The 10,000-nt window shown below is 51.5% G+C and overlaps 1 protein-coding gene across 1 annotated transcript in view; it reads left to right on the forward strand.

The window, feature by feature from the left end:
- Positions 1 to 10,000, forward strand: part of LOC115536197 (ataxin-1-like) — an 87,669-nt gene that overhangs the window by 66,999 nt on the left and 10,670 nt on the right. Inside the window, 4 exon segments of the mRNA XM_030347942.1 lie at positions 6,954 to 7,855; positions 7,857 to 8,099; positions 8,101 to 8,746; positions 8,749 to 9,722. Of these exon segments, the coding sequence (XP_030203802.1) occupies positions 7,700 to 7,855; positions 7,857 to 8,099; positions 8,101 to 8,746; positions 8,749 to 9,722 (2,019 nt within the window). The 5' untranslated portion in view covers positions 6,954 to 7,699.

Raw genomic sequence — 10,000 nt, forward strand, 5'->3', positions numbered from 1 at the left:
CTGAAGGCCACATGGCACGCTCCAGTCCTGTAGCAGTACAACATCTGGAAGAAACTTTGGTTTCTGCTTCCTAACTCTTCAGATAGCGCAACAAGAGTAAATGGTTCCCAGTGGATTCTGGCCAGGCACTTCTAACAGCCAGCTTAAAACATACCTGCTACAGCTCTGTCCGTTCTGGATATCCTTATCCCTCTGTGAGTCATTGGTAGGCGGGGCGCGTATGATGGCACTAAGTTCTGTTTTTGGGTTTTGAGCTGTTTATATTGTATTTGACCTCTCCTATTGAAAAGGCAGTCTGTGACTTGAGTTTGTGAAAGGTGCTGCATTAATACACGTTGCTTACTTAATTACTTACTTATGCCGATCTAAAGTACAGATTGAGCTTAGTTCCAGCACTAGAAGAGGGTGCTTTGAACGAATAGAGAATGTTACGAAAAAATTCAGTTAATCTTACGACTCTTACTTATGCACTTCAAAATACCATAATCTAGTTGAGGGTCTAGGTGAGAGGTCATTCATTGTAATCCAGGTAGTATATATATATATATATTATATATTATATATAATATATATATATAGTTTCAAACTAACAACTTCTGAAGATGAAACCTATTCATACAAGCATAGCTGGCTAAAAGGCCTTAAAAACTATGACCGTGACCAGTGGAATGGCAAGCATGAAGTGCCTATGAGTTTCTAAACATTGCAGGTGTGCTGGAAATGAATGGACTGTGATGCATTGTGAGGACTCTTTGAAATTGAGAACAGCCTTCAGTCTGAGGTGTAGTTGTGCACCTTTGTGTTCATGAATGAGAGTGAGAGAGAAAGAAAGACAGAAGCTGGTATGTGTGTGTGTGCTCTGTCTGTTTTAGCGCTAGCTAGCCTGTAGCAATCTGGTTGTCGGGTCCCCATGCATCAGATGGTTAGCATGGCTAATGGCTACATCACATGCGGGCATGCAATGCGAGGCATGCTAATGCTATTACAGTGCCAATCCCACACCGTGATAGCAGTCTTAGCGTTAGCTCCTGTGTTGACGTGTTAACACGCTGAGGAGCGAGTCATAGAACCGTCAGCAGCAGAAGTGTCACTCATTTCCTATGAGTGAAAGTCGGTCTAGATGCTATAGTCTGAAGTGGGAAGCCCTTTAATGTAACGATACGTCAGTTTATCATGAACTTGTTTCAGTTTATCAGATTAATAGTCTGTCTGTATCTGCCTGCCTGTCTGTCTGTCTCTTATCTGTCTGTTTGTCTCTTTATTTCTGTCTGCCTCTGTCTGTCTCTCTGTGTCCTTCTGTATGTCTGTCCAGCTGCCTGTCTGTCTTTGTCTGTCTGTCTGTCTGTCTGTCTGTCTGTCTGTCTGTCTGTCTGTCTGTCTGTCTGTCTGTCTCTGTCTGTCTATCTGTGTCCATCCGTCCAGCTTCCTATCTGAATGAAAGACGAAGTACAGATTGTGTGCACATGTGTTTGTATAAAAAGGATTGTGCAACAAGTATGCCTGTGTGCTTGTGTATGTGCGTGTGTGCGTGCGTGCGTGCGTGCGTGCGTGTGTGTGTATGCGCACAAACCAAATTCTTTGCACTTCCATGAATATAACCCTGTCTAGTCTCCATGTGTGTTTGAGTGTGCATACCACTGCATACCACTTGTGGTCTGCTGGCTTTGCTCATGTTAACTCTGAGGAATCTGACGTGACCATTGATTAATCCAAGGGTTTTTCGACCTGCAGTACCCTCACATACCACTGGTGGAAGGGGAGGGTACTGCAGGTCGAACCTGGTTTATAATATTAAAGCTTTCTATGAATAAGAACCATATAGGGTTTAATAGAAAGGGTTCATTATCTCCGAACCAGGTGTGTCGGACCCATATGAGGTTGCGTGCCTAAACGTTACATCGCAAGGAACTGAGAACATTAAAGGTTGGGTACGGAATTCGCTTTTTTGGCCATTTTTGCAAAATTACTTGAAGTCCTTATCATAACCCGCTTACAGCCACTGAGTTAGAGTACTGACATGAAAATTAAACAAGTCCAATCATCTGTGGAACGGGCAGGGCTCGAAAAACTCCAGCCAATCATTTGGATTGCCACCTCGTTGCATTGGACAGTAAGTACGTCAATCAACAGTCGTACTGCACTCCCCCTCCCCCGCGCCCCGCGCGCGACCCCTTCGTGCAGTACTCGTGACCCAGAGCTCGTGACCCAGAGCAAGCTCCTGTTGGTTGTTATCCTGCGGTAGCTACTGGAACTAGTTAATCCACATTTGGACCTAGCAGTAAAGACAATTTCCATGACAGACAAGACGCCACCATCCCCACCACCACCACCACCACCAGCAAAGAGAAGAAAACTCTTTTTCAGAGAGTAATTGATAATAAAAACGATGAAAGAGAAAAACTGAAATCAAGAATAATCCTAGGCGCTGCTTTCGAACGTTGGCGGCCACTGAAAGGACGAGAAGGGTCTAAAAACCGATGCTTGGTGTGGCGGTTTGACCTAGTTTCAAAGTTTATAACATTTATACTCGTAATACCGGTGTTGAGACGAGTGTATTACTCGTTGTGAACAGTGGCGGAGCCACGTGGTGGCCAGGGGTGGCCGTGGCCACCATTGGTCAAACTTCGGCCACCCCGCTGGCTACCCCTACGACCGGCCAAAAAAAAAAAAAAAAAAAAAAAAAATCGAAACGCTATTTTCGCATAGCTGTCGTTCCCTTAAGGACGCATTTTACTGCAACACAAAACGGGAGCTTCCAATGTGAGTACAGTTTACTTCTTTGTGATTGAATTACCAGCAGCCACAGATGCAACATTGTAGCGTGCAAAAACCGCAAAATTCTTCCGTGTCCATGTATGGGCAGATTTAGAATAATTAGTTGCAAAATGTTGCAAATTCAACGTCGGTATTCTTTCTTCTCTATGCATAGCACATCTCGTCGATTATGCTGTTTCGTGCTGCTAGCCTTTTAGTGAGATCAGAGAGTGTTGAGAAGGAAAGTACCAAAATATCTTTGTTAAGATGGAAATAAGAGAGACCTGCAGTGAATTCAACCCGGTCCACTTGACATCGGGTAGGTGCATGACAGGTACGCCTACCGTAAAACGTAAATAGCCCGGGCTATTATTTGTTTTCTATCACTGAACTTTCGAACAAAACTCTTGCTCAGCAACGATGGGAAATAGCCTATCAAATGCATGTATTTAAACCAGTATGAATATTACCGTAGGCCTACATGTTTACCAGGCAATTGAATAACGCCTGCCCTGCCACACAAACACAGGCACGCACGCACACGCAGTGCGTGCCTGTGTTGGTACTTGGGGAGAGTTGGGAGAATTCACTGTGGCCCGTTAACTTTTCGGGGGCGCCGGGTCAACGTCGCAACCAATTCGATTTTGTCTAGAGGGGAGTAACAATGAGCGCCCCCTCCCGAATATACAGCCCAGGTCGGCCTTGAACTGCGATTGGTCAGAAAGACGTAACAGCTAATGACAACATTGAACTCTCATGCAGGCTCGAACAGAGTGACACACAAAACACACACACACACACACACACACACACACACACACACACACACACACACCACACACACACACACACACACACACACACACACACACACACACACACACATAGTTTTTCACCCACTCCGTATCCAGCTTGTTCCACTCTTAAAGCACCCAGGCTACTATGCGGCGAGCTGGGGCTCTCATGTTCTCCCCTGCGGTGTATTCTTGTCCGCCATCCCCTGCATCCAGTTGTCATACGATTCATTAGGACTGGTTTTGAACGGCTGATTCCATGGATGTACTTGCTGTGCCGATCGTTTCCCGCGATGTGGACGATGCGAAGCTGTATGGTTATGCTGTTGATGGCTTAAATAAATGCACTATATAAGTTGACTATGCACAATTATTGAAGTTTAACATTTTCTTCAGCAAATTTGACAACTGACAGATGCAATATTGTAGCCAGTGAAATCGCAAAAAAAAAATGAGACACTAAAATAATGGACTTAATTTTCTCTAGATGTACCCTCTAGATGGGTAATGTTTAAGTTAACTCCATCAATTTAAGGTATAATGGGAATTGGGGACTGGGACTACTAGCAATAGGTTAGAATAAACTAGTCGTTTTTTCCGCTGCCTGGTAACCATGTCAGTGGTAATGAAAAGGCTCTAATACTATCAGGTAAAGCCGACTTTAGATGCTTAATGTAAATCCAATCATGTTTCTGGATTTGTATGTGGCCACCACTATGAGAATTTTGGTCCCAGTCTGGCCACCCCTATAAAATTATTCTGGCTCCGCCACTGTGTGTGAAAATGTCCACACCGCAGCAACCCTAGTGAAACCAGGACTTCCATAACAATTATATGAAACAAACATATATTTTCTAAAAATAGTAATGATTTATGTGACCGTTTAATGTTTATAACATCTGGTGCAACCATAGCCGCGAGAAGGTATTCTCAGCAGGGGGTGCTGGGGAAAAAAAACTCAGCCTGCACTAGACTCGCAACTCGTTACATTGATAAAAAAAGATGTATAGCAGCGCAGCTCAATTACACCAGTGCATGCGCGGACAGTTGAAAATCGATCGTTGTGTTCACTTCCTTCACACCATGGTTCACATCCAGCTGCTCACAGAACAAGTTTAGCGCACCACCGCTACCCTCACACTTTTTCATATAACCTTTTTTCAGCACTAGGTCATATGAGCATTAAAGAAATGCTGCGTCTCAAAATGCCTTGGACAGCAGCGAGGATGACTCGCTTTGCCACGGGCCGAAACAGTTCGTAGCGACCACAGCCAGAGCGAACACAGCGGGGCAGAGGAGTGTCAGGAATAGTCTTTGGTGTACACATCAGTACGGCCTATTTTCACTACTGTTTAGTGGCAATGCAGTGTTTTATTCTATGCCTTTTTTATTTTCGTATATTATTTCAATGAATACAATTTATTATTCATAAAAACAAGATCTGGTCTTCAAATCTTTTTCCAAATATAGGTCGTCTTACAATGGGGTTTGTGTTTATATTCGGACCAATACGGTACAGCGGGCGCTCACATGACGTTAAGCATTTCCTGGTGCATAATGTGACGCTTCAGAACCTAAAATCCCGTTTCTCCCCGTTGACACGACAACACATAACCGGCGTTTTCAGAAATCTCCACTTTGGCCGCAGTTTTTTAGAAATGATCGTTTTCTGTGATAAGACAGGGCCTCGGACAGGGGTGTTGCAGCACCCCCAAAACCCCTACTTCCCGTGGTACTGGGTGCAACTTACAGCTGAATGTAGTGCCATGTTGTTAAACGAAAACTTACGCTAGCCTGGCTCGCTCTCGCGCATCTCTGTTCGCGCTCGTGCATGATTGCGCGTCAGGGTACTTGGAATGGGTGGAGTCAGAGTCAGCGTTGAAGGAGAGGGGGTAGGACCATTTGAGTTGTGTATTTTCAAAATCTGCTGGCGTTTCGCAAATCGCGTACCCACCTTTAAACATTTAGCAGAAGTTTTATCCAAAGCGACTTACATTAAGCAAAGTTGTCATACGGAAGTGAAACAATATATCTCTGTCGGTAAGGTAAGGATATTCATAGAACCAAGTGCAAAGCACTAACAATCGCTAGGTTAACCCATTCTCCGTACACATCAAAGATTTCTAGGATAGGATGCTACACAACTAAGAACTTTAAAGAGCCCCTATTATACTACTTTTCTGGTCTTCATTTCTTATTAATGACTCCTATAGCGCAACCTGACACGAATCACAGCACAAAAAACGATGTAGACTTTCGGGAAACTCTTCCTCTCATCTGGGCGCTTTCAGCATTCTCTGTCAACGCTCGGTTTCATCCTTCTCCGCCCCCTCGCCCCCCTCCTGCCAACCCCACTGAGTTGTGATTGGTTACCTTCCGGAAGACCCCCGCGCGGGCAGATTTGACCAGGCATATGGGGGCGTGGCAGGAGTGCCTCTACGTAGATGATTTCCCGGAAATGTGAACAAGTGAATCGCAAACGTTGTCCCGAGTGTTTAGCGCTCTGCACAGCCCACCCCCGACTGTCAGCAGGGAATACGTCCAGATGCATGTACGTCATTATTTGACACTTTAGTATGGTTAAACATTACTATCAATCATTATAACAACGGTTATAGGTCATAAAAGTCAAAAAAACATAATAGGTCCCCTTTAACTAAACACAACATGCAATAAGTGTGTACATTAAGTGCCAGGACGTACACCGTACAACATGTAGGAGGGGCTGGTACGGGGTGGTTATGCAGAGTCTAGGTGATCTCTGAGAACCAATGCACTTATGCACAGGCTTGAAGATGTAACACCCTGCCGTTGGTGACCTGTGCGTTCCCACTAGCCCTGCCTCTGGGTGTCGTTACGGGGGCCAATATTCAATTATTTGAACCGCCACTGGCTGTTTGCACACTTGGCTGGTCGGCTCTCCATTGACTTCAGTGAATCAGTATTTACGTTTCCAGACGTGTAGAATAGTTCTTTATCTGTATCGTCTCTATTGTCATTGACCGGGACACCTCGCAGGTTTAAGTGAGCAGTTAGCCTTTCCTAGCCCTCTTCTGAACCAGTCTCTGGTTGCAGTGAGGCATCCAGCTACAGCCAAGTCATTTTGGGGGATGACAAACATGATTATTTGAATCTATTTGATATTCCTGTGTTTATTATATATTTCTTTCACCACGCTGCTAAGGGCTGAGGACATTAATTGATCGAACCCAGTAGCCTTTGCAACCTCTGACCTCTCTCTCTCTATCCCACTCTTCCTCTTCCTCTTCCTCTCTCTCTCTCTCTCTCTCTCTCCTCTCTCATCTCTCTCTCTCTCTCTCTCTCTCTCTCTCCCTCTCTCTCTCTCTCTCTCTCTCTCGTCTCTCTCTCCTCTCTCTCTCTCTCTCTCCCCCCTCTCTCTCTCAGGTCTGTGCTGTGTGTGGACGGGCTGGCTGCTCCAGGGACATGATTCCTCATGAAGTGCAGCGCGCTCGCTCCCCCCGTTGTCCATGGCGACGGCAGGCGTGACTCCCGCCCAAGAGAACCCTGCCCTGCTGAGTTCACCCTTCAGTCGCTGACGAACCCCCTCCCCCTCCCCTCCCCCTTGGACCCCCTCTCCCCATCAACCTCCCCTCCACCCCTTCGGAAACTTCCAACCGACCCTCGGACACGACGTACAACAGACACAACTCCTCCAACCGATTATTCTCTTCTTCTTGCTTGACTCAACCTGCTCCGGTGTAATCCGCTCTGCCACGCCCAGGCTCTGTTTAATCACTTGGTTCACTTCTGCTTACTTTTTTGCTTCCTTTGTACGAGGATCCAGTACCTTTTTTGTATCGTTTTTTCGAGGGAGCGGGAATAAAAAACTAGATTGAGTGCCGATCAGTCCAGGGCGGTCGAGATAAAGAAGGACAAGGACAAGCTCAGGGTGAGCTGCACAAAGACCCAGAGGAAGTGAGCCAGACAGCCAGACAGCCAGACAGCCAGACGGACAGACAGACAGACGGACAGACAGGCCAAACCAACAGGCCAAACCAAACAGAAAGACTCAAGACGGGCTTCAGAAGCGCAAAGAAAGAAACGACAACTCGAGTGTCGAGCTCAGGGTTTTCCCTCCCTCCCTCCCTCCCTCCCTCTCCCCCTCCCCCTCCCCCAACCACGCCACCAGCATGAAGTCCAACCAGGAGCGCAGCAACGAATGTCTGCCCCCCAAGAAGAGGGAGCTCCCCGCCAGCACGCTGGCCTCGGAGGACCGCCCCCTGGCCGCGCCCCCGGCCAGCGACACCCAGCGCAGCGAGAACCTGGCCTGGCTGGCCAGCGTGGCGGGGGGGGCACGAGAGCCGGCACCGGACCCCCTCCGAGTCCAACGGGCCCCAGTACAAACCGCTCTCCATGTCTGACTCCTCCCCCTCCTACTCCTCCTCGTCCTACGCCTCCCCCTCCCCCTCCCCCTCCTCCTCCTCCTCGTCCTCTTCGTCGCTGAGGCTGGTGTCGTCGCTGCCCGCCCTCTACACCTCCCCCTCGGTGCACTACGCCCCCATGCCCCACAACCTGCAGTTCATCGCCTCGCCCTAACCCCTCCCCCTACGCCAGCTACGTCACCTCCCAGCTGCTGCCCCCGCCCTCCTCCTCCTCCTCCTCCTCCTCCTCCCGGGGCTCGCTCTCCCACGCCGACGCGGCCCCCGGCTCCTCTCAGGCCTCCAAACTCTCGGAGCACCAGCGGGCCTCGGCGGCGTGCGCCTCCATGCCCCCCCCCTCCTCCGACTACCACCCGGTGTACGGCTCCTCCTCCTCCTCCTCCTCCTCCCTGCGGTCGGCCCCGCCCCCCTCCCACCACCTCGCCCACCTCCCCCCGCCGCCGCCGCCGCCGCCGCTGCACCCGCACCACAAGCTGGGCCACGCCATCTCCCAGCTGGTGGTGCAGTACGCCGACGCCCCCACCCGCCGGGAGGAGGGGGCGTCGGCACGGGGGTCCCGGGAGCTCCACAACGGGGAGCAGGAGCGGGGGGGGCGGCGGGCGGCGTCCAGCCTGGCCAAGCCGGGCCACAAAGCGCGGGGGGGCGCGCCGGCGTGCACGTCCTCGCCGCCGTCGTCCTCGTCGTCCTCGTCCTCGCCCTACGAGGCGCACCAGCTGGTCCTGCCCACGGACTACACTACCCACGATGCCTCTGTGCTGCGCACCTCCTTCATGCTGATGCCCAACAGCCACCCGGACCACCCACACCACCACCACCACCCACACACCACCACCACCACCACCACGCGCCGCAGACCCCCGGCCCCCCGGAGCGGGGCGGCATCGGGCTGGGGAAGCCGGCGCACCGGGCGCCCTCCTCGTCCTCGTCCTCGTCCTCGTCCTCGGCCAACTCCTCCCCGGCCTCCTCCTTCTCCTTCGCGCCGCCGCCGCCGCCGCCGCCGCCGGACGCCCTGAAGGCCTCCGTCAGCGCGCTGTCGCCCCACACCGTCATCCAGACCACGCACGGCCCCCCGGAGCTGCTGTCCCTGGGGCTCCCCGCCCCGGGGCTCTACTCCCAGCCCCCAATCATCGGCTACATCGCAGGGGGGGGGCAACAACAACAACAACAACTACTGCAACAACAACTACAGCAGCAGCAGCAGCAGCAGCACCATCACCATCATCAGCAGCCAATCAGCTACCACCACGCCAGCCTCCAGCAGCACCTGCTGATCCCCGGCAGCCAACCGGTGATCATCCCCGTCAGCGGGGGCGGAGTCACCACCATGGAGTCGGCGGCGTCGCACGCCACCTCCGCCGCCGCCGCCGCCGCCGCCGCCTCGCTGAGCTTCGCCGGCGCGCTCCCCCCGCAGACGTACCTGGCGGCCCCCAAGAGGGAGCCCCCGGAGCTGCCCGAGGCGCCGCTCTTCCACCAGGCGCGCCTCCTCCCGCCGCCGCCGCCCCCGCCCCCCACGGCGGCGGCGGCGGCGGCCTCCCCCTCGCCGGCCCCGTCGCCGCCCAGCCTGCCGCCCTACTTCGTGAAGGGCTCCATCATCCAGCTGGCGGACGGGGACCTGAAGCGGGTGGAGGAGCTGAAGACGGAGGACTTCATCCAGAGCGCCGAGATCAGCAGCGAGCTGAAGATCGACTCGTCCACCGTGGAGCGCATCGACCAGAGCCCCGCCTCGCGCCACCTGGCCGTGGTGCAGTTCTCCGTGGGCGAGCACCGGGCACAGGTGACGTGAGGGTGGGGGTGTGTGGGGGGGACGGTCGGGTGGGGCCGCAAGGGTGGGGTAGATGAGGACCTCTGTGTGGAGGTTGAAACTGAAAATACTGCATAATAATGATATTATACTAACAACACGTTTGATTCGCTCTCCAAGATGCACAGACACTTCCATAAATTGAAAAACAAAGTCTACATATATATACGTATACAGTCGTATGTATATTAGAGTCGGGAACCACAGGGTACCTCACGATAAGATGCGATGCATACAGATTCTGCGATAAT

The sequence above is a fragment of the Gadus morhua genome, chromosome 22 (genome assembly GCF_902167405.1).
Source record: "Gadus morhua chromosome 22, gadMor3.0, whole genome shotgun sequence".
NCBI lineage: Eukaryota > Metazoa > Chordata > Actinopteri > Gadiformes > Gadidae > Gadus > Gadus morhua.